The sequence below is a fragment of the Mytilus trossulus genome, chromosome 10 (assembly GCF_036588685.1).
Source record: "Mytilus trossulus isolate FHL-02 chromosome 10, PNRI_Mtr1.1.1.hap1, whole genome shotgun sequence".
NCBI lineage: Eukaryota > Metazoa > Mollusca > Bivalvia > Mytilida > Mytilidae > Mytilus > Mytilus trossulus.
This window is the reverse complement of record NC_086382.1, coordinates 34,179,327-34,205,696: the sequence shown is the minus strand read 5'-3', so window position 1 is coordinate 34,205,696 and position 26,370 is coordinate 34,179,327. Positions and strand designations below refer to the sequence as shown.

General features: G+C 31.9%; 1 protein-coding gene across 1 annotated transcript; it reads right to left on the bottom strand.

Moving 5' to 3' along the window:
• Positions 1–246: 246 nt before the first annotated feature.
• On the bottom strand, positions 247–13,435 carry LOC134687845 (coadhesin-like). Its single transcript, XM_063548304.1, has 7 exons — positions 13,420–13,435; positions 7,279–7,455; positions 6,232–6,402; positions 4,614–4,784; positions 2,354–2,524; positions 1,484–1,654; positions 247–425 (listed from the first exon to the last, which is right to left on the bottom strand). The coding sequence occupies exons 1-7, from the start codon at positions 13,433–13,435 to the stop codon at positions 247–249; spliced, it is 1,056 nt and encodes a 351-aa protein (XP_063404374.1).
• Between the last annotated feature and the right edge of the window lie 12,935 nt (positions 13,436–26,370).

Sequence of the window (26,370 nt, the reverse complement as noted above, 5' to 3'; positions counted from 1 at the left end):
TTGTATTGTAGTTCCTGAGAAAAATGTGACAAAAAATTCCGTTGACGGACGTACTGACGGACTGATGGATGGACGGACTGGAGGACCGACAGAGGTAAAACAGTATACCCCTTTTTCAAAGCGGGGGTATAAAAACTTCAATGTAAAAATCAAAAGATATCTGAGAAGTGCTTACGTTTTGCATCTTTGACATAAAGACTACCTTCATAATCAAGATTAAAAGAATGTTACACGTAAATTGAGATACTAACTTGGACATTCAGTAAGAACACATAATTGTCTTTCTGAGCCAGAGCCACTACAATCCTGTCCGTTGAAAGCTGGTTCTGGGTTACTGCATGTTCTCTTTCTATTTCGAGCACCACCTTTACCACATGATACAGAGCATGGAGACCATGACAACCATCCTGCCCAGTTACCATTTACTGGAATATGGTAGAAAATATAGCGTTAAACTCTTATCGCTAAAAAAAGAACGAAACTTACTCTTCTGTAAAAGGAACCTTTAGTTCAGTTGTTCCATCAAACATGTCGTGTTTATAACCTTCTGATATTTCATTTTGTTAAAGTTTGAATAAAATAACTTTATTAATTAATTTTTCGGTTCTATTCAAACTGGAAAAATAACAAATGCTTAAAAGAGATGTACTTGTCTGTTTACAAAAGAGTTTAAGACTTTAAAAAATTTAGTTAATAACAAATAATAGGAATTTATTTTCTCCGTACCATTTCAAACGGAAAAGAGTGAAACTTAAGAAAATGCATCTGTGTCTGTCTATGTATTACTAGCTACGCTTGCATAAAGGTATATCGCTTTACATAATTTTTGAAATATTTAATTTGTAAAGTACTACTCAGTACATGCTGTTTCCATATTGTTTATATCGATGGCGATAACAATTAATCAGTGTTTTTGTTTGTCCTTAAGAAACAAACTTGAATTAATCAAAATACTTAAATGAATTAATCGTTAAAAATGCCACCTTAACCACTTATTATCATATGAAGTAATGGATTCGGGTTTTGGATTGTCAATCCATATCCAAATTTGTTTAATGTGCCTTTTGCCAAGAATTGCACTGTACACATGTAGTAAATACTTATTTTAGTTCAAAGCATGAATCAAATGTTTTGTAGTACCAATAATAATGTTATAAAAGAAATATACACAGGAATACAGCCAAGATTTCACATAAAATGTTATTACTTTGAGATTGTTTAATTTTTAAATGGCTGTGACGACAATAGTTATTCTTACAAATTTATAAGAATAAAATATTTGAATGTTTATATTTTCTCTACATAAGTTTAATTTATAACATACAGGTAATTATTTATTTTTCTTTACGTTCTGGGCCACAAATAGGAGAATCTAATCAGGTTTACAAGTAATCTGAATAGTGCTTACGTTTTGCATCTTTGACATAACGGCTTCCTTCTTGAACAAGATTAAAAAATATTTCACGTAAATTGAGATACTAACTTGGACATGCAGTTAGGACACATAATTCTGTTTCTGAGTCGGAGCCACTACAATCCTGTCCGTTGAAAGCTGGTGCTGGGTTACTACATGTTCTCTTTCTATTTTGAGCACCTTGACCACATGATACAGAGCATGGAGACCATGACAACCATCCTGCCCAGTTACCATTTACTGGAATATGGTAGAAAATATAGCGTTAAACTCTTATCGCTCGAAAAAGAACTAAACATACTCGTCTGTTAAAGAAACCTTTAGTTCAGTTGTTTCATCAAACATTTCGTCTTAATAACCTTCTGATATTTCATTTTGTTAAAGTTTGAATAGAAATAAAAAGTGTGTAGAACTATAAAACAATCATTCTTTTTGGGGATTTGGGTTTTGAAATGTCATCTCCATAACCAAATGTGTTAAGTGTGCCTTATGCCAAGAATTGCACTATACACATGTAGTAAATATTTTTAAGTACTAATTCTAGTTTAAAGCATGTATCAAATGCAATGTAGTACCATTATAGTGTTGTAAACTAAATATACACAGGAAAACAGCCAATATTGTCAAATCAGGTTTAAGTACTTTGCAATTGTTAAATTTACAATTGCAATGAATTGGTTGTCATTAGTCATTGAGCCACGTCAATGGTTGTTCTTAGTAATTTTAAAGTTTAAAATATTTGAATATTTATATATTACTCTACTCTAGTCGAATTTATACCATATTGTTTTATCTTCATTGACGCTCGTTGCCACAAATAGGAGAATCTATCATGATTAAAAGTAATCCGAATAGTGCTTAAGTTTTGCATCTTTGACATAACGACTACCTTCTTGAACAAGATTAAAAGAAATATTTCACGTAAATTGAGATACTAACTTGGACATGCAGTAAGGACACATAATTCTGTTTCTGAGTCGGAGCCACTACAATCTTGTCCGTTGAAAGCTGGTGCTGGGTTACTACATGTTCTCTTTCTATTTTGAGCACCTTGACCACATGATACAGAGCATAGAGACCATGACAACCATCCTGCCCAGTTACCATTTACTGGAATATGGTGGAAGATATAAAAGTTAACTTTCACCGCTCAAAAAAGAACGAAACGTACTGTTTTGTTAACGACACTTATTGTTTAGTTGATTCATCAAACATATCGTTTTTATAATCTTCTGAGTTTTCATTTTGTTAAAGCTTGTAATAAAAATAACTTGATGTTATTACTAAATTTTCCAGAACTATTCATACGGAAAAAAATAAATGCATAAAATATGTATATGATTCTGTTTACACAATGTAGGAGTAAAGCATTTTTAAATAAATAGAAATAATATGACATTATTTGTTTCGTACCATTTCATACGTAAAAATAGTAAAAACTAAGAAAATGCATATGTTTCTGTTTATGTATTCTTCGCTACATTTGCAACGAAGGAAGATCTTTTGGCATCATTTGAGAACTTTTAAATTTGTAAGGTCGATGCTGTTACCATATTGGGTATGTCGATGTTGTTCACTATTTATCAATGTGTTAAAAACAAAAACAAAAACTTGAATTAATCGAAATACTTGAATGGTTTAATCGTCAAAAACGACAATTTAACCACTGTCTTGAGGCTGGATTTAAATTCCGGTTAAAGTTCTTAGAGATAGACAATATTCAAGTGGTTGTTGCAGGTCATCAAAGGCAACGAGATATATAAGAAAAATCAAAAGTATGTTTTTTTTTTGTGCAATCATGAATGAAAGTGAAAAAGTGAAAAAAATAATTTGCTTTTTTCAGCTTAAATGGTTCAAATTTGTCAAATCAAGTTTATAAATATTGATAATGAATTATTCACTTGAAAGTGAAAAACTCGACCTCATTAAATCCATATGCATGTAAACTCCAATTTAACCCCGTAGAAAATGAAAGAATAACGCATGCATTGTCCGTGTAAGGATATTTAAAGGAAAATAATGTCAAATTGAAAGTGAAACAAAGGTAAAATGTGGTCAATTTCTTTTGATCTAGGTGATCGTCCTTAATACGATTTATGACATTTACTATTTCCTAAATTACGCTTGGAGTGTTTTAAAACAACGTAAATTGTATTTTATTGAATACTGCACTCGTTCTATTTGAGCAGCCAAAATGCGCTGACTGTATATTTCTATGTCATATACAATCACTGATCCGATATCACATTTCCTCCTGAATATTTGAATAGAAGTTGCCGAAACTATATCTAATAATTCAATAGATCTCTTTAGCCTATTCTTATATCCAATGTATAAAACGACTCAAACTAATTTCAGTTACAATTTTTGGAAAAAAACATATTTCACTTGCTAATTGTTTTGTTTGAATCCTATAAATCGTTATGTTATATGCTTATAGTTAATATTTTCTTCCATACTCAAACGAATTCGTTCACCATCTACTGCGGGCTGCAACAGGCAATGTACATTTCATTGTGTTGTATATTTCTCCGCCTGATGCCTTTTCAAAGGGGAATTTTCCCCAATATTTAAATCATATAAATAATATTAACCTATTCAACAACAATTCGATTTTTTTTTAAATTGCAGTATACAGACAATAATAGTGCATTGACTTGACATACCAACGATATGTCAAGTCAATGCACTATTATTGTCTATGCATTATATTGTATTGCATTGTACAAATAGAATAGAACAATATGCTGTTAATTTGACCCAACATAAACAATTTAACAAGAAAAATTTCGGCATTATAAATAACAAACAAAATATGAAAATAAAATATGACAAACATGGATCCACGATAGCCACTGAATTGTTGGCGTCTGACTGGATATTAGCATAATGAGAATTTTGTTAGAGTTAAGGTGTTTATGTGCGCTCATTCTTCACACTACCATGAAACAGTGGAATACCAGAACAACAAAAGAAGAATCTATTAAGATCAATTGTAAATAGTTGACACATACTATCGTTATAAAGTTAAACAAAGGAATTAACAAAACACAGTGAATTTCAGGCACCGACATAAGAGTACTCGTAATTCCTGAAGTAGTTGTTACTAACAAATAAATAATGTTTTATGACAAAAATTTCAATTAATACAAATTCAGCGGATTTAAACAGTCTGAACAATGCCGAAATATATACTTACTTGGACAAGGAAGTGGTTCACAAGATTTTCTTTCTGAATCAGGTCCACTGCAATTTGGTCCATTGTTAGCTGGTGCTGGGTTATTGCATAATCTAGATCTAACTTGCATACCACCACCGCAGGTTACAGGACAGGGTGACCAGTCCATCCAATTTCCCCAGTTACCTTCAACTATAAGGCATGGTGAAATTCTCTTGAAATGAATTTTAATGTGCGTATTGTTATGCGTTTACTTTTCTACATTAGATAGAGGTATAGGGGAGGGTTGAGACCTCGCACACATGTTTAACCCCGCCGCATGTTTGCGCCTGTCCCAAGTCAGGAGCGTCTGGCAATTGTTAGTCTTGTATTATTTTAATTTTAGTTTCTTGTGTACAATTTGGAAATTAGTATGGCGTTCATTATCACTGAACTAGTATATATTTGTTTAGGGGCCAGCGGAAGGACGCCTCCGGGTGCGGGAATTTCTCGCTACATTGAAGACCTGCTGGTGACCTTCTGCTTTTGTTTTATTTGGTCGTGTTGTTGTCTCTTTGACACATTCCCCATTTCCATTCTCAATTTTATGATATACTACGATTAATTAAAACTGAGGTTAACAACTCTTCTGTTATATACAATTTTCTTCATTTTATTCCATTTGAAAATAATATTCGTACAAATCACTCATATTTGATTTTTGTAAAGTTCAAATTAAAAAACATGATTTTGCTTATACTTTTTAAGTCATGTTTTATGGGGAAAACGAATGCTAAGACAATATACGTGTCTGTTCAAGAATTTTGTAACAACGTTAACGCTTGACATATTGGTGACTAAGTTCTGGGTCCTTAAAACCTGATAATACTTTTAACCAATTAATAAAATTACATAAATCAATTTGATATTAACAAACTAACAAAATGTATATATCTATGATCGCTTTAAGATAAAGACGGTTGAAATTTACATCTGACCCCTGTTTGAACTAACCACAAGCACTTTGTTTGAATGTCAAAAGCTAAAGGTATCTGAAATTTTCTTAACATTATGAGCAGACCCACAACAATTCAAATTATCATCGTATTAGATTAAACTGTATGTTCAAATCATATGCATTTTAAGACAAGGAAATGATATCTGATAATTAAAGAGACAATCATCCTTGAAAGTTCAAATAAAGTTGATGTAGACAATTATACTTTTATTCATGTTACAGGTATTCAACATATTTTTAAGATGAGACATATATCAGTTATAATTCTAAACATAAGAAGAGGTGGCATGCCTTGCAAATGAGACAACTATCCACCAAAGTTCAAATACAGTGGATGTATGCAATTTTAGGCAACTGTACGGCCAACAACAATGATAAAAACACATATCGTTGTCGACTATAAAAGGCCCCAACATGAAAAATATGAAATAATTAAGTTGTTAAATGCAATTATCTCAAACCAGTTAGCTAATGAAATCAAATCGAAAAGTTTTCCGTAAGTGTTCTTTCGATCGTTTTCCAGTTTAATTGTTAGTTATTTTTATGAACCCTATAAACGTGCGTTTAATTGTACAATTAATTGTTTGTCATAGGACATGATAGGGTGTGAAAAGTCTGAACAATGCCGAAATATAAACTTACTTGGACAAGGAAGTATTTCACAAGATTTTCTTTCTGAATCAGGTCCACTACAAAATGGTCCATTGTTAGCTGGTGCTGGGTTATTACATAATCTAGATCTAACTTGCATACCACCACCGCAGGTTACAGGACATGTTGACCAGTCCATCCAATTTCCCCAGTTGCCTTCAACTACAATGAATGGTGAAATGATTGTGAGAAGATAAGGTTATTTACAATTTTCTTCATTTGTATTCCATTTGAAAATTATATTCTTACAAATCCCTTATATTTTATTTTGGTAGAGTTTAAATTAAATAGCGTGATTTTGCTAATACTTTTTAAGTCCTTATTTTTGTGGGAAAAAACGAATGCTTAGACAATATACGTGTCTGTTAAAGAATGGGTCGATGCCACTGCTGGTGGAGATTCATTTCCCCGAGAGTATCACAAGCCCAGTAGTCAGCACTGTTTGTGCTGACATAAATTATCATTGATAGGGTTATATTTATAAATGAACTGTTTACAAAATTTTTATTTTTTTTTGAAATACTAAGGCTTTTCTACCTCAGGCATAGATTACCTTAGCTGTATTTGGCAAAACTTTTAGGAATTTTGTTCCTCATTGCTCTTCAACTTCGTACTTTATTTTACCTTTTTAACTTTTTTGGATTTAAGAGTCACTGATGAGTCTTTTGTAGACGAAACGCGCGTCTGGCGTTTATACAAAATTAAGTCCTGGTATCTATGATGAGTTAATTGTAAAGACGCTTAACATATTGGTGACTAAGTTTTCGAAATACTTTTAACCAAATAATAAAATGACATAAATCATTTTGATATTAACAAACTTACAAAATGTATGTACCTGTGATCGACTTAAGATAAAGACCGTTCAAATTTACATCTGACCACTGTATCAACTAATTCCAAGCAGTGGGTTTGAATGTTAAAATCGAAAGTTATTTAAAATTTTGTATACATTTTTAGCAAGCAGCTTTGCTAATTTAAATAATGAAATACTATCTGAACAAGATTGACCACATTTGATATGGATGAGATACTTACTTGAACAAGTCGTAACTGTACATGGTCTGCTTTCTAACCTAGAGCCTCCGCATTCTGCTCTGTATCTGTATCTTGCTCGAGCTGGGTAATGGCATGTTCGTCGTCTTTCCTGGCTACCACTACCACAGCTTACAGAGCAAGGTGTCCAGCACGTCCATTTTGAGCATCTACCACTTACTGTATTATATGATAGGTAAAAACGGTCAAAACTAATTTTGTATGTATTTCATTTCGTAAAATTGAGAATAAATATGAGTAAAGTATAAAATAAACAAACAACGGAACGACATCAATGGGTCTTCAACACAGCGAGGAAATCATCATCAAATAATTTGTTTTTCTCTTAAAACAAGAGAAACTTAATTGTAGTTGAAAAAGTTACTAAATACATCAGGAAAAAATAATTTACAAATATATATAATATTTATTCAAAGAATTACTTTAAACTTTTTCTGTCTATTCGAAATAACATAAAAAAATATGGTGCCTACTGAATAACCCGCGTAGCGAGTTGTTTTAAAGTGTGCACCACATTTTTTATGATATTTCTAATAGACAGATAAAATGTTACAGTTATTTCTTATAATTTAATTATAAATTCCGTTTTAAATCGGAGTAAACCATGAAAAAACGTAAATGACGTCATGGTCACATGACTTAATTATGTATATGAGCTGATAAACAAAACGACGTCAGTTAATCAGAAGACACGTTACATCCAAAATAAAAAAAATATAAATTAGATGAACGAAATAGTCAGTTATTTGCCCTTAAATGTATCATAGATAACATCACAATGATTGCTAACATAACTCAAAATTTATCGCGAATAAGGATGGGAATTTGATGCGTTTTGTTTATAAGATACTTTCAATGTCCTATGATATCTTTCATCTTTCTTATTCATGATATTAACAAAATACATGGTTATTATAAACGTTTGTCCTTCAGCGTTACTCAATGTCATTCTCGGTGTCGAAATAGCACGAGGGTCTAAAACGATCTTAAGTATAGATGGGAGTGTGGCGCGGTTGGGTTGAAATGATTGGTGATTTCAAGTTGATACCAATAGGTGAATGTTTTTGAAGATTTTTGGCATGAATTTTGGCAAAAAAAGCTTATTTTTTCTCTAGATTTCTTCTTGTTAATCCTGGTCATGGTGATATGCCGTTCCTAATATCAAAAACATTTTAACATTTATTTTCTTGTATAAAAATAAGTAGGTATTTGAAAATAAGAAACCCCACAAAGTGACCGATTGACAAGAAAAGGTGGCCCAGCAGGAAGCTAACGCCAATAAATTAGAGTATGGAATGTGAAATAATCATAAATCGAAATTAAACTTAAAACTTACAAAAGAAAAATCAAAACACAACATAGAAAACTAAACCAACACGAACCCCGGCAATTACAATTGTCATCCTATTGGATTGAAATGTTCAAATATCATGCATTTTTATACACAGGAAAACGATATATGATAACGAAAGAGACACTTATTCATGAAAGTTCAAATAAAGTTGAGGTAAATAATAATACTTTTTGTCGTGTAAAGGTAATTATTTTTTTTTGTCCTACTTTTAGCTAAAAAAATATAACTAGTGTTATCAATTCGAAAAGTTTTCAATAGCCTGATACTCGGATATCTTTTGACCGTTAACAATAAAGCGGTACTTAAGTTCATGTAACCTATCAATGTGAGTTTTATTGTTCAAATAATTGAAGTTTGTCCTAGGGCATGATAGGGCTTGACTTTGATCTGTCTTTGTACGTTTTACTTCTAAGTATTCCTTACTACCATATTAACTGAAGTATGGAAATTTAATGATCTGGTCAAATTGACATTTTTTGAAACTATTAATTGTTTCATTTTCTCAGATGTCTCAAAATATAATGTAAAGTGTTTGAATTTGATATGATTTAGTGGGTTACTTGTACAACCTCGTAAACATAATTGCCATTATAAACATAATTTGCAATTCACTGTGTTTGAGTCTGCATTTTGATTAACGTATGGTTAACCCTTGAAGAATGGAGGTGGAATATCTAAATGTTGCATTGGTATACGCAACATGATCAAAAATGGAATAATGAAGTAAACGTTAAAATTTAATTAGCCCACAATTGTTCAAAACGCATGTTTGGTTATTATGTGTACTTACGATTTTTGCCCGAGCTGATGGACACGTTGTCTTCGTGCTAGTTAATTTAAAGTGTTCAATGTTTTTTGAACATTTTTTTTCGAATTCATAGAAATTAAATGGCTTTCTTTCAAAAGTGTTTTATCTTAATAGGAATCTGATGTACAGTAGTTGTCGTTTGTTTATGTAATATATACGTGTTTCTCGTTTCTCGTTTTGTTTATATAGATTAGACCGTTGGTTTTCCCGTTTGAATGGTTTTACACTAGTAATTTTGGGGCCCTTTATAGCTTGTTGTTCGGTGTCAGCCAAGGCTCCGTGTTGAAGGCCGTACTTTAACCTATAATTACTTTTTAAATTGTTATTTGGATGGAGAGTTGTCTCATTGGCACTCACACCACATCTTCCTATATCTATATGTTATTTTTTTTATTTGATCGTCAATGACGAGTCTTTTGTAGACGACACACAGGATTCAAAATCATAAGCATGAAATTTCCAATTGATTTTTTTAAGGTTCGTTTTGAAAAAAGAGATCTGAATGCTTCCATTATATGATCAATATAAGTTCTATCCATGCTAAAAAGAAAATAAATGAGCATGAAATTAAATAAATATTACTTACCGGCTGGCAAAATTGATAACACCAAATAAATAAGGATTGGCCTGAACATGTTTTATATTCAATAAAACGTGTTTGTTCAATCTAAGTTCAAGGAATAATGTGAAAAGGTGATACTCAACGTTGCTCATTGAGTTTTATTTTACAGCTGTGTCTAATAAAGTATATTATTTCTTTGGATTTTTTTTTTTAAATCAATTGTGCTTGTAAGAAATAAGTTTCGAGATGGAATCCAGTTCATTGGTACACCGAATATTGTGGTCGCTTCTTCACGTATGGTAAATACAGCAGCATTTTCTCTTGAAGATTTTCTATTTTAAGTTTTAATGACTAATATCCAAAATCTTCATTTATTCATAGTCTTGGTCAATGTGCAACTTGAGATCTGTCGACAATGGATCTTTCAAAAAAAGACAAATGATTGCCTTCAGAGAAATGGTTTAATAAGGAGTATTTGCGGAAAAGTCGCCTGTAATTTCCTATATTCAGCTCATTAGAAATATGATTGACAGCACTCACAATCATACCACATTACCTAACTCATCAGATCTATACGAATCACAAAAACAACTAAAAACAAAAGCACTCAAATAAAATAAGAAGGGCGAAAGATACCAAAGGTACATTCAAACTTATATATCAAATATATACTGACAACGCCATGACCAAAAAAGAAAAAAAGCCCATCAGACAAATAATAGTACAAACAATACAACAAAGAACACGTAAGACTAAGCAACACAGGGTTTACGAAAAAAAAGATATTAACATATTAACAATTTAATTTAATTTGAATCCTTTTCATTTTAAGGGAAGTCCATTGCTGACAGGGTCCAAACAACACTGAGGCCGAATAAGCCTTCTATCAAATTCTCTGTTATGACATGGGTTGAACATGCATGTGGTTTTAATAGAATTACCTTTATCATTTGCACTTCGTTTGGACAGTGTAAAGACCTTGAACTCGGGTCCAACCGGCTATCAATTTTAAGTCTACTTTAAAACAATATTGTTTGTAGTATAGGCTAATTCATGTTGCCATCTCTAAGCAATATTGTTGTATTTTATATACAATTGATTCAAGAATGGATAATTATTTTTTATGATTCTGTGGCTTTATTATTTTAGGTAAACAGCCATGTTATCATTTGAATAAATCATGCTAGATGTAGCAATGGAATATGAAACGTCAGTTTTAATTTCAACTACCTGTAGATTTAAAATTGAATATTATCGTAAAATGCAATAAAACTCTAAATAGTAAGCCAGATGGTTAAAACACTCTCAAACTCTAAGACAATTATCTTCGAGATTTCATTGTTCTTCATTAAATGAAAATGGCTGATTTCAACTTGTTTAAAAGTTTGATTAAAAAGGTAAAAAACAAATAATTAAATGAAATGTAAAAATGTAATTCCGATAAATTTTGTTCCACTATATATTTAAAAAAAAATACTTCATTGACCGTACGTCGATCTTTCTATTCTTTTTTTTTTATGTACGTTCATAATGTAATTATAAAGCTGTTATTAGTTTTTCTGTGTTTTTTTTTTTTTTTTTGGCATTAGGTTAAACGTTTAAACAATTGTGTATATTTATCGACGCTTAATCTAGATAACCGAATGGTCGAGAGCGCTGGAAACAGTGCATACATTGTTGTCACGACATTCATACCAAAAGCATGAGTTCGAATTCTGGCGGAGGAAGGAACAAAAATTTGCAAATTTTACATTGTTATTCATTTTATTTTTTGATTTAATATCTTTCAATTTCCTTTTTGTTTGAGAAATAATTACTCTGTTTTGTTTGCAGAACTATAAGTGCAGATCATTAAAATTATAAAAACTATACGACCGCCAACCATCAGTAAATATATTGATTTCAAGATTAAAAAAACAAAACATGGTACTATCTGAAAACTACTTAGAGAGAAAAACAAACGTTTATTCAGTCATATTTTTAACACCATTTAACTCAAATTTACCATTTATCTCAAATTTATATAAAAAAAAGCATGCAATAATGATTTAATTTTGTGTCCCATATTTGCCTTAATTCCTCATTACTGAACTACAAAAAGAAATAACACGACGGGGTCGTATACGGTGCAGGAAATGCGTACCCTTCCGGAGCACATGAGTTCACTCCCGGTTTTTAGTGGAGTTAGTCTTTGTGTACTCCTTGGTTTTGATTGTTATTGTTATATACATTCAGCACGGCCGAACGCTCATCTCATTTAATCTGACCGGTTTAGAATTGATATATAAAACAAAATAAATAACACTCTACTCAAAAATACATAACTTACAAAACTAAGGCCTCATTTTCTGCTATTTAAATTATTTCGAGGATAACTACTAGTATCCTTAAAAATAAAGCAAAGTGATAAAAAACATATATATCCCATTCCCTTTTCACGAATTTGACTTACCGAATTATACTATTTACCGGGTTTGTAATAACATGAGCAAAACGACGGGTACCATTTGTGGAGCCGGATCTGCTCACCTATTTGGAGCACTTGAGATCACCCCCAGTTCTTGATGGGGTTCGTGTTGCTTAGCCTTAAGTGTTCTATGTTGTTTCATTTGTACTATTATTTGTTTGATTTCCACCTGACAGCGGATCAGACAATAGTTTTAAGTTGAATCAATGCAGACAAGATCATTAACTGATGCTCATTAGCTAGTTGATACATTTGTCTTTTAAAATACAACTGACATATAAGGATCATAATCGTGCTATGAGAATAAAGGACAAGGTTCACTTATGGCACAAAATGATAAATGATATATATCAACTTTATCATAAAACATCAAAAATGTTTCAATTTGGTTCGTAAATGGGTATATTTCAAAACTCTAAATGCTAAATATATATGTTCTTTTCATAAAAGTACATAACATTCTCCAAAGTAAGCCCATTTTGAACATATTATCAAAAATATGATGATTTTGTGCATTTTCCAGACCTAAAGCTTTAGAAACGCCTTGGCCGCCACCTACGATCCAAAATGTGTTGTAACCAAAATATTCAAATTTTGATATAGATTTCATCAATATAAAAGACTTTTTGGATCGTAGATGGCGGCCAAGGTTAATTATATCAAAAACAATCAAAATTATGGAAAAAAGGAGCAAAATTGACCTTTAAAATTTAATAAAAATTATGTTTGTTGAAGGGGTCATAGCTCCATAAATTTTAAAGAAAAGTGCAAGAAATTTTGTTTTTGTCTTAATAGTATTATCTCAAGTATTTCTATGTGAATTTTTTTATTTTTTGGCCCTATTTAAAAAAACAAACAAAAAAATCAGGGCCAGTTTTAACCCTTCGTGTATCTTCTCAGTTTTCAAGAGCAAAATTGGCACCGTGTCATACCTACAATGGCTTCCATTTCTACGATTGTGAAAATGAACTGGCGTAATGGGGAGATAATTTTGACGAAGTAGAATCCTGACTGCTGTGGCCCTTCTTTTATGCATAATGCTTTTTTTAGCTTTTTTTGTGATTTGTATAGATCTGATGAGTTAGGTAATGTGATATGTTTGTGAGAGCTGTCAACCATAGTTTTAATGAGCTGGATAAAGGACATTACAGGCGACCGTAAATCCTTCAACAAGGTGAAAAATTATAATTCTCGCCATGAAAAGCCCTTTTCAACTGATTTTTAAAGATGTCACTGTCAAGTGTTAGGAGAGGATTGGGAGCCCGCAAACAGGTTTTACCAAGCAGCATTTTGTATGCGCCTTTCTAAGTTGAGAGCTTGTAAATCAGTGGTTTTCAATTGTTGCTGTATACCATATTATGGTATTGTTTATTGTTTTGTACATTTCTCAAACTATTTGTTCCCCGTTTGCATTGTTGTACAGTTGTTACTGCGGTGTCTCTTGCAACTTGCCTTGCGGTATGTTTTTTTGTCATTGTTAAAGATTTACCGTGCCTTAAGGTTTTAATTTGTTCATTTTTTTACGTAATTTTTTCTCTATTTGAGATTTGTTTCAACGGCAATCATACCTCATATTCAAATCTTTACAATTTGTTTTTAGTAACTATCAATTGGCTTGCTTTCTTCATTATAAAGGAACCATGAACTTAAATCAATAATGCAACCAAAAGTCGAAGAGTTGCTTAAACCAACAAAAGGGACGTGAATTATATACTGTAGTTACAAGTTTGATATTGGTCAAGACATAAAAAAGTAGTTGTTCATCAAATTTAAAAACAAAACGTGTCTTTGACTCGGAACCGCTTTATTGCATCAAGTTATTTTAAACAAAAGAAGTAATATACTGGGTAGTTGCATGGAGGAAATATTCTCTTAGGTATAGTTCACATTAAATTGAAAGATAGATAGCCATTGAACTTCTGCAAAATTATTGTTAAACGTTTTTTACTAAGATTTGTCACGGCCATGCGATCAATAAGAGAAATTGAAAGTTTAATCCACCATTTTCTACTTAAGTAGATGTATGTATCAAGTCAGGAATATAACAGTTTTCCATTCGTTGGATGTGTTTAACTTTTGATTTTGCCATTTGTTTAGGGACTTGAATTTTCATTTAAGTTCGGTTTTCTTTAATTTAATTTTTGAATATTTTAAATCATCACGTTTGTTAAAATTCTTTTTGAACTCGTTCATCTGTTTCAATTTCCAGGGAAAGAACGAGATACGAAGAACGCATTCCGACATGATGGAACTCACTGAAACGTGACTATGAGTGACAAAATATATTCAATCTATCTGAAAGTTCAGAAAAATTACAAGATGGCTTTTAGTGGTATATTTGAGAAGGTTCCAATGAAGCCTGTATCATTTAAGTATACACTGTCGGTTGATATTGGAGCGGCTATCACCGGAAATACCAATCACCCAAACTGAACGAATACGTTGTAGACCAAAACGGCAACCATAGCGATGTTTTTTTCTAGTGTAATTGTTGTGGGAATTAGTGTGGTAATATATTCCCTAATCTAAAGCTAGAAATGTTTATCTTCATGTATACTCGTATGTGTAGATATCACTGCAAAAGAAATATGGTAATTTTGGCTTAGAAATCGGCGTACTCGTGGTCCGTTATCAATATAGACATTCTAATCTCATTCGTTGAGATCTCCAACAAACGTAAAATATTCACTGACACAAAGCAAAAATGCGTATTCCTGTTGTGCTACATGAGGAATATATACACCACACATTTAATGAATACTAACAAGTCAAATAAAATTTTATTTTTAACACAAGACTTGTATGTAATGTTATTAAAATTTACACTTTGGCTGCTTTAATATCCAATATCTACTGTTTATAACAATCTACAAAAGATCAAAATGACAGCTTATGAAATGATTAATGAATTGTATTATTCAAAATGTGCCTATTTTGCACTTGCACCAGTGATATTTGAAATTCTGTGACACTTAAAAATTTTAATAGTGATTGAGTTAAAGAAAGCTCATAAAAATTGCTCGCCAACTAAAAACATGTTTTTATCGATTTTGTTACTGATTTACTTTTAATGTAGAGTGTTTTTAAAAGTCATTTACATGTTTCCAATTGTCTTTTCACTTCACAATGTAAAATGTATGCTTCCAGAAAAGTTAATTCAATTGCACATACTCAATTATAACCATTGTCAACAATAGGACCCGATATGTTTAATTGTCGTTGCACCAATGTCATTCTTTATTGCTCGATTGGGAATCACCAAATGAATTTGTCACAGAACTAGTACTCATCAAGAGCAACAAGACGGATACTACTAGTGAAACTTTGTGTGCTTACCCTTCCGGCATACATAAGATCTTCACACATTTATGATTGGGTACGTTTTACGCAGTCTGTAATTTTGTATTAAATTTTTTGTGGTCTCGTCGGTCTTCTATCGTTTTCTGTTTTAGCTATGACCTTGTCAATCTCTTATCATATTTGAATATACCCTTAGTATCTATATACAGCATTTTTTTTAAATTTTAATACCGAAGTTTTCTGAACAGTGCATAAGGTTAAGAGCAATATTTGCTGCTATTACCGAGCAACTATTGACTTAAACTAGAATAAACTGTTGTCAGGTCATTTTTAATATGACATATTTTAATATCAATATTAGTTTACCCATAGAGTCTTTGCATCTGAAATAAACACATTTATTCTCAAACCAGTAGTTGGCATGACACAAGTTATGTTCTTATATATTTTATGACTGTATGAAACTGAACCCCTAACGGTAAAGATTGTTCTTTTAATGTGATGAAGACATATCTTTCAATCAGTTTAATTGAGGTCCCGGGCTGGCATGTCAATAACTGTTAGTAGTCCTTTGTTAATTTATGTATCATTGTCATCTAAATCAGTTTCTGTTGTTGCCTGTTCTGACATCGGACTCGGACTTCTTTTGAACTGGTAGTTTAGTTGTGTATTGCTGTTTGTTTCTTAATTCTGCCTTGTTTTGAGGTAAATCTCACAAAACATGTTTAACCCGCCAATTCTTTGCGCCTATGCCAAGTCAGGAGCCTTTACCTTTTGTTAGTGTTTTTTTCAATTTATTTTAGTTCATAAATATGTTTTGGAGTTTAGTATGAGGTAAGTTTCACTGAACTTGTAGGCAATGATATTTTGGGGCAAGCTGAGGCCCATTTCTTGTTGCGGGATTTTCTTGCAGCGTTGAATACCAATTGGTTGTCGTCGGCTATTGTTTGCTCTTTGGTCGGGTTGTTGTCTTTAAGACATATTTCCCGTTTTCAATTTGATGTACATTTGGTGTATATTGAGATACTTACTTTCATTGAAAGCCAGGTCAACGTTCATACATTAGGCTAAAATAAATAATATGATTATAGTAAATTTCAGTTCCGTTGCATACGAACAAACAGCACAAAAGTAATATAAGTAATTATAACATTTTGGAATTCTTTTACTACCCTAATGTTTGAGTAGATGAATACATGGAACACTTATAATATGAGTGTAAATCAACATATACATTCAACACGTAGTTGTTTAACACTCTCGTTCGTGTTGACATAACTTTATCGTCATTCCATACGCATAAATCAAACTGCTCAGTCACTTCGTACTTCTCGTCTCACGGCATTGAGACGAGAGCAGGAGTTATCAATGACGTCACAATGTAGGATAAGAAGTCATCAGCGACTTCACAAAAAAGGGACAAAAGATACCAGAGGGACATTTAAACTCATAAATCGAAAATAAATTGACAACGCCATGGCTAAAAAATGAAAAGGACAGACATACAAACAATAGTACAAACACCACAATGTGTCAGGAGACGTTATCAAGCTTGCTTTCATCAAGAGTTGAACTGCCTTAGGGTTTAGGAAAAAAACAGTAATATTCCGATGCATATATAATCGGGTTTTTTTTTATGTGGAGAACGTAATATATCAGCCACTAAATCCAATGTGAAATTGTTTAGCTTGCTCGCTTCCCTCAATCGTCAAGATGATTCACATTGTGACTTGCGGATAATATGTTACAATTTCAATGTGTAGTTACCTCGATAATTTATACCTACATCTATGGCACTGTGTTAAAGAATATTTTATAACATTGTTGTATGTGATCGGCTTATAGAAACACATGCAACATTTAAATGTTACCTTTTCGCTCCTCATTCGATTAAAAACTTTACTTTTTACTACTTATATTAAGCATGAGTGAAATTTAGTTTTCTGTTTATCATTTAGCGATAATGGATTGAGTAAGGGTCTTAAAAATTTAAAAACCATCGATTTCAACAAAACATATACAAAAACAATTTATTTCTATGCCAAAACAATTTTAGATATTGTACTTTCTGTAGATACTAGTGACATTATGCTGTTGATATTTCTTTTATAAAACAACTTACTTCTTGAAAAAAAATACCTAACCAGTTTGATTAAAATTGATATACTTACAACACCAACTAGGTTCACAACTTTCTGTGTCTAATCTCTTGCCCTTGCAGGTTAAACCGTTGTTAGCTGGTGCTGGGTTATTACATCTTCTCGTTCGAGTACGCATTCCATCACCTCCACAGGCGGTTGAAGAACAACTAGACCAACCACCCCATTCTCCCCAATGACCATTTACTGCAAACATGAAGTCCAAAGTCAGGAATCTGATGTCCAGTAGTTGTCGTTTGTTGAAGTGTTTCATAAGTGTTTCTCGTTTAGTTTGTAACCCGGATTTGTTATTTTTCTTCGATTTATGAGTTTCAAACAGCGGTATACTACAGTTGCCTTTATTTATATAGATTAGGGAGTTGTTTTTCCCATTTAAATGGGTTTGTACAAGTAACAAGTAACGTGTTTGGCCCACAATTTGATATTAATTATTATTGTTATTTTCATTATTATTGATAAACGTTGTATCAGTATTACAAACCTAATCTTGAATTCTATTCTAATTCTATCCTATTTTGGGGAAATTTTTAGAAATTCAAATGTGACGTCACTTAGTGCGTTGATCTAACTCGGCTGTAAATTTTTATTTGCTGGTTGAGGTTATTTTATAAATTCGTTTTTATTCTGTAGTTAGTCACCTCTTCGGTGTTATCATGTAATCTATTATATAGTTATTTTTTAAATTTACTGTATGCAAAAGTATGATTTATTCTTAATAGAAAGGATGTTATTTTTTATCCCAGGCAGATCACCTTAGCCGTATTAAGCACAACTTTTTGGAATTTTTTATCCTCAATGCTCATCAACTTTGTACTTGTTTTGGCTTTCGAACTTTTTTGATCTGAGCGTCACTGGGTTGTCTTGTGTGGACGAAACACGCGTCTGGGGTATCAAATTTTTCTAAACCTGGTACCTTTTGTTAGCTATTATTCGTGTGTTTCTCTGGTCTACATGTTCTCCTATTTATTTGCATGGTTATTGTTATAGTATAGTTCGCTTATGTGTGTGCTTCATTTTAATGTTGTGTTTCTGATGTGTCGTAGTCCTCCTCTTGTATTTGATGTGTTTCCCTCAGTTTTATTTTTTAACCCGGATTTGGGTTTTTTCTCTCAATCGATTTATGAATTTTGAACATCGGTATACTACTGTTGCCCTTATGTATAATATACATTCACCTTATTTTTTTTCTTTATTGTCGGGAACGATTCAGACGCATTTGTGTCGATATTATTACGCCTGTCCGTGTTGTTCGGAACTAATTCATAACTACTGGCATTTACCTTTTTGTTGTTCGATCTAACATATATAAAGGATAAGATTTGTACCTTATGCTCTTCGATAATGTTAAAGCAGATCGTTAAGGTTATTCAATAATTACTAAATGAACCAGTCATTATGGTAGTGAACTTGAAAAAAGATTTTCGGGATATTTTTGTATTTTTTCTGCCTAGGGATTAATATCAATCCGTGTTTTAAAGTTTGCAGCAAGATTCAAGTGATACTAGTAGTTATGTTGGTTGTTTGAGCATTAGAATGCTGTTCAATCGTTTCTTGAATCACTCGAGATATTTGAAATAATGACTAAGTACATGAACATGAACAATGCTTACAAATGTTATATTTAATTGTATACCTACTTGGACAAACAGATGGTGCACATTGTTTATTTTCTGTACTAGAGCCAATACAATCCGGTCCGTCGTTAGCTGGTGCTGGGCTATCACATAATCTTGTTCTTTGTTGTCTACCACCACCACATGTTACTGGACACATTATCCATTCCGTCCAAATTCCCCACATGCCAGCTACTACAATATATGACAGAACAAAATACAATTCCTGACACGTATTTTCCAAGTTGAGGGTACCTACTCTATTGTTAAAGATGCATTTCTTCATACTTCTGCTTAACAAATTCTTATTTTATAACCTTCTGTTTAACTGCAAATGTTTAAAATTTAAATAAAACGACAAGATTTAAAACTGTCGATACTTTTTACATTCTAACATTATAACAGATGGTAAGAAAATCTATTCAATTTAGGACTTCTCCAGCAACTCTTCTATTAATAGATTTATTTGACTAGGCGGAGTTTAAGAAATTCGCTCATTTAAGGTCAAGTTACAGTAAATGGGCTATGTCGCAGATTTCAGTAAAATTTGGCATACAACTCTGGCTCGATAAACTTCAACTGAAAATCGAAAAAATATTGCATTTATCTCACTTATAATTTGAAATATTACTGATTGAATTCTTACAAAATGGGTGAACATTTGTATAGAAAGCACATAAAATCGGCGAAAACCCTTCTAAAATTTGTCTTAAAATCGCCAAATCTCTAATTCTACTCCATAGATTTTTCTTAAAAAACTATATGTTGTTGATACATAAATTTTCGTTATAATGATGCAAAATAAAGATAGGGTCACCGACTTCGTTTTTACGATATACTTCATTTAAAGTTGCGTTCTTTGTGAAAAAATCCGATAAAACGTCGAAATAATCGTAACGTTATCGCGTTGCAGGCCGTAAAACGTTGATTTTTGACGTTTTTCACTACCAACAAGGTAACAAATTGATTATTAGACAAAAAACGAAGTCGGTGACCCTATGATTATTTTATATCATTAAAACAGAAATTAATGTGTCAACAACATATAGTTTTTTAAGAAAAATCTATGGAGTGGAATTAGTGATTTGGCGATTTTCAGACAAATTTTAGAAGGATTTTCGCCGATTTTATGTGCTTTCTATACAAATGTTCACCCATATGAAAAGAAATCAATCTGCAATTTTTCAGATAATAAAATAGATAAATGTATTATTTTTTCGATTTTCAGTTGTAGTTCAACGAGCCAAGGTTGTATGCAAATTTTTAGCAAAATCTGCGACATAGCCCATTTACTGTTCCTTGACCTTAAGACAGAAGTTGTGTAATGCGCTCACCAGTAAAGTGTCCAGTTATTCGTCTCCTATTATACACTCAACTCTTTCGTATATGCGTTTGGTGACACTTATTAGTGATTAGAATTCAATTAGTATTATAACGGCAATCATCCTTATCACACATATCTTCAAATAGACTGTCCTTATGCAAATTAAAACATAAGCTCCGCCCTAACAGTTGAAATAACATTGGTAATACGGGTGTTTTTAAATGAACATATATAACATAATATATTTAGTGTATATATTTTCTACCGCTAAAGTCGATAAACTGTCAACCAAAAACACAAATAATGCCGAGGAATCAGCATTTACAGAGAAAAGTGGAGATAAACAAAATATCATAAATCCAGGTAAACGTCTCCATTCTTGTCTCTCTAGTTCTTCGGACCATAGTATTTGTATTGAAAACGAACTTGATGAAATTAAGCAGTCCCTGAAAAATGTGCCTAAAAAGTCCGACCTTACAGAGATAGTCACCGAGATATTTAAATCATTATCCGAAAACTTGAAAAAACAAATTAAAAAAGAGATTATGTCTGAAGTCAAATCAGAAGTCGAGAAATTAAAAACCAACTACGATTCGAAAATCTCTCACCTACATGACAAATTAAACACCATCGAGATTGAAAATGGGAATCTCCTCGAAAAACATGCTAGCCTGCATTCTGATCTAAGAAAAATGGGGGAAATCGTTGATGAAAACAACAAGAAATCTACTGAAAGCGTTCGGCTTGGTAATTGGAATGAACAATACTCACGAAAGAAAAATGTGAAAATATACCATTTACCAGAAAATCGAAATGAGGACCTACCACATTCTATTCTTAATAAACTAAAGAACCAAGTCAAATTAGACACCAACCCGTCAGAAGTTGTTGCTATGCATAGAATACCAGGGAAAGACGGGAGTCCAAGACCAGTTCTTATAAAATTTCTAAGAATGGATACCAAAATTTCACTTCTGCGTAAAAAGAAGGCTATAAACGATGCACTCAAAGTAAGAATTGGTGATGATATAACAAAACTCAACCAGGGTCTCCTAAATAGATTGTACCAACATGACAATGTTATCAGTTCATGGTATTTTAATGGTCATGTATATGGATCAGACGAGGAAGGAACTAGACACCGGTTTGAAATATTTGACGACATAAACAAAAAACTGAAAAAATAAAATGTGTGTATAAAATCACTTGAACATGCTTTTCATATTTGTTTGATATTGTTACTCAAATATGTATTTTTATATAATTCTTGATCATCTATAATTATTTTGTTGTCTACAATACCATCTTGAACCTTGGGATGACATTGTCTCTTTGTCACTCATACCAATCAACTATTTTTATTTTGTAACTATTTTCCGGAAAATTATACGTTTCCTACGTATTTGGTTTATTTTTAAAAATTACTCATATTTCCGGTTAGCTGTAAACATACAAATTTAATTATTTACTTCCACAGTTAATTCGTTTTTACACATGAGATATTTAATCAAGCAACTGGATAATGATTGCAATAGCGAAGGATGTCACATACATCAATATCCCTTGATATACTGTATCACCATAATCAAAAACATAGAAAATCCGAATCATTTGACAAATTGTGATTCTCACTTCTGTCTGCACTCGTAAATTGAAAATTAAGTCAAGCTTATAAACTCCTGTCAAGCATATTCTATAGATTAGTCTAGTCCTTTTTACAACGCCTTACTCAATTTTTTTTCTGAAATTCAGGCCAATTGTTGTCCTACTTTTGTTTATTTATTTTGCTTTTGTTTTGTTTTCTACATTTCACATTACAGATTTTACTGCCATACATCTTTGTAATTCAAAGACAGATTTATATTGCATGAACACAGACCTTGCTATTTTTTTCAATAGTATTACAGTATCACAAGATAAGTGATATCTGATATCATCAACATCTGTTATTTATTTATGTTTCCCTTTTGTATATATGTTTTGTACATGTATGTTTTGTTTTGTACTTTATCTTGTCTATGTTTGAGTGTCCTGTTAATCAATGTATATGTCAGCTTTCGGTTTCAAAGATCTGTCCAAAGTGTGCATCATGTGCTTATGTTTCACTATATATTCATTTTAAGTTTTGATAGTTTTGACTGATCAATGTTTTTAACATTAATCTGTAAATTTGTAAACTATATTATTATTCATAACATAATCCTCCCTATAATCATAAAAAATGCTTTTATCCTCAGTAGTATAATACAGTTTTTATTACTGGTTGCTGGAATTGAGCAAAATCCAGGTCCAGATCAGAGTAACAAAAAAAATTTGAAAATAGTACACAATAATGTGTGTAGTTTACTTCCTAAGTTAGATCTCATTAACAATGAACTACATGAGTATGACATTATTTGTATATCAGAATCTCATCTCAACAAGTCAATTACTGATGACCAAATTAAATTAAATGGGTTTCATAAACCTATTAGGTTAGATAGAAATAGACATGGTGGATGTGTGACCATTTATATAAAAAATAGCTTACATTTTATTATACGGAATGACATATCTGTAAGCAATCTTGAATTACTTTGGGTTGAAGTGAGGAATTGTAGTAATGAAAAATTTTTAGTTGGTGTTTTATACCGTCCCCCAAACTCAAGTTCTAATATATGGGACTTATTTAGTGAGTCAGTTGATAAAGCACTTGATTGTAATTTGCCAATTTTCCTTTGTGGTGATTTCAATTGTGTTATGATGTCAAACTCAAGTAACTCTTTTAAAAAGTTACTTAACCGGTTAAACTTGGAAAATGTTGTTTGGGAGTCTACCAACTTTACAACCCAAACTGGAACTTGTATTGATTTATGTGTGACTAATCGCAAAAACTTAATTAAATCAGTAACAGTACTTACACCTATATGCAGTTCTCATTCTCCTGTTTCAGTCGAAATTTCATTTAAAACTTTTAAACAACATTCGTTTAAAAGACAAATTAGAGACTTTAAGCGGGCAGATTATGAAGGTCTTAAAAACCAGTTGAATGATACTGACTGGGATGATGTTGTTTTTAATTCAGATAATATAAATGATGTTTATACGAACTTTGTCAAAACATTCGAAAGTACTGTCAATAGATATATACCTACTAAAACTATTACAGTTAGACCAAATGATAAACCATTTATGAACAACTTGATAAGAAACAAGATAAGACATCGTAATAGAATTCACCACAAAGCGAAAACTTCAAATAACCCAGATCACTGGAAAAAATTTAGAGAAATTCGTAATGAAATTATCAGTTTAGTTAGAAAGGCAAAAGATGATTATAAGTGCAAGCTGACATCACAACTTATTGACAAAAATATTCCTCCTGGTAAATGGTGGCCCATTGCCAAGTCTATATCAAATTTTACTAAAAATAGAGATTCCCCCCCTTTTTTGGAAAATGATGGCCAAATTTTTATTCATCCATTGGACAAGTCAGAGATCCTGAACAATCATTTTGCTGATATAGCTAATATTGATATAGAACCAGAAATTCCTGATAATAATGAGCCTCCTCCATGTCGTTTAAACAAATTTGTCATCACTGAGAAAGAAATTTTAGACCAGTTAAAAATTTTGAATGTTAATAAACCAGCTGGACCCGATGGTATCAGTCCTAGAATTTTAAAAGAGGTTGCTAGCTTTATTTCTAAACCATTGACTAAGTTATTTAATATGTCTCTATCAGTTAAACAGGTTCCACTGTTATGGAAAATTGCACATGTTAATCCTATCTTTAAAGGAAAAGGTAGTCCACATTCAGCTCTAAACTATCGTCCAATATCTGTTACTAGTATTGTTTGTAAGATTATGGAAAAAGTTTTATTTAAACATTTGTATAATTATATGAGGAGTAATAACCTTTTGTCAAAGTTTCAATCTGGATTCCAACCAGGTGATTCTACTGTTAATCAGTTAATCGAAATATATCATAAAATTATTAGTAATATGGATAATGGTAGGGATGTTAGGTTTGTATTTTGTGATGTATCTAGAGCTTTCGATAAAGTTTGGCATAAAGGACTTTTATTTAAACTGAAACAATCTGGCTTAAATGACCAGCTCTTATCGTGGATAGAAAGTTATCTTTCGGATCGTCAACAAAAGGTAGTTTCAGAAGGCTTTTCGTCAACTCTAAGAAGTGTACATGCAGGTGTCCCCCAGGGATCAGTTTTGGGACCCTTTCTGTTTCTTGTTTATATAAATGATATAGTTAATGACATTGCTAATGATATTAGACTTTTTGCAGATGACACCTCTTTATTTGTCATAGTAGATGATGATCATGATGTAGCAGCCGCTTCTTTAACTAATGACTTAGATGTTATCTCAAATTGGGCAAAATCATGGGCTGTTCAATTTAACTCGAAGAACACTAAAAATATTGTATTTACTAGAAGGGAAAGGGAGCATCCACCTGTATTTTTTGGGATAAATGGTGAAGAGGTTGAGAAAATAAATATTCACTGTCATCTTGGGATAACATTTCAGTCATCAGCTTCATGGCATACACATATTGATATTATTTATAAAAAAGCATGCTCTCGTCTTTCTGTGCTTCGCCAAGTTAAGCACTTATTAGATAGGAGTTCACTTATCCGTATTTATTATGCTTTTATTAGACCTATATTAGAATATGGTGATGTTATTTGGGGCAATTGTTCCCAGCATGAGACTGAGCTCCTTAAAAATATTCAGATAGAAGCTGCTAGAATTATTACAGGATTACGACGTAATTCCTCCAGACAAAAACTTTATATTGAATTAGGTTTAGAAACTCTGGAGAATAGACGTAATAAACATAAGCTTATACTATTCTATAAAATATTAAATGGGATGACACCTGCATACTTATATGAGTTAATCCAGCCATATCTTCCCAGACAAACCCCTTATACTTTGAGGAATGAAAATAACACTTTTCACCCGCCTCTTGCTAGAACTAGCTCTTATTTTAATAGTTTCATTCCTTCCACTATAAGACTTTGGAATAGTCTTCCTTTGAGCTTACAAAAGTCACCAAGTTTGGGTATATTTAGAAGTGGACTGGATAAGTTTTATAGGACTGGTGATATATTTAAACCTTTCAACTATGGGATAAGGAAACTTAATATAAGTCATTGTCAACTCAGAAATAATGCTAGCAACCTTAAATCTCATTTATTTAATCAGTTCTTATCTGAGAACACTTTTTGCACAAACTGTAACCATCCTGTTGAGGATAACAAACATTTCTTTTTTATTTGCCCTAAGTATAATGATGTAAGACAGATCCGTCTTGATTCCATTTACTCCATTGTTGATAATGTTGACATAGATATTGAATTACTACTTTTTGGAAACAGATTATTAACATATGATATGAATATTGCTATTTTTAAATCTGTTCAGAAATATATCAGTGACACTCAACGTTTTGTTTGAAACTTACTTAATTTTTGTTTCATCTAG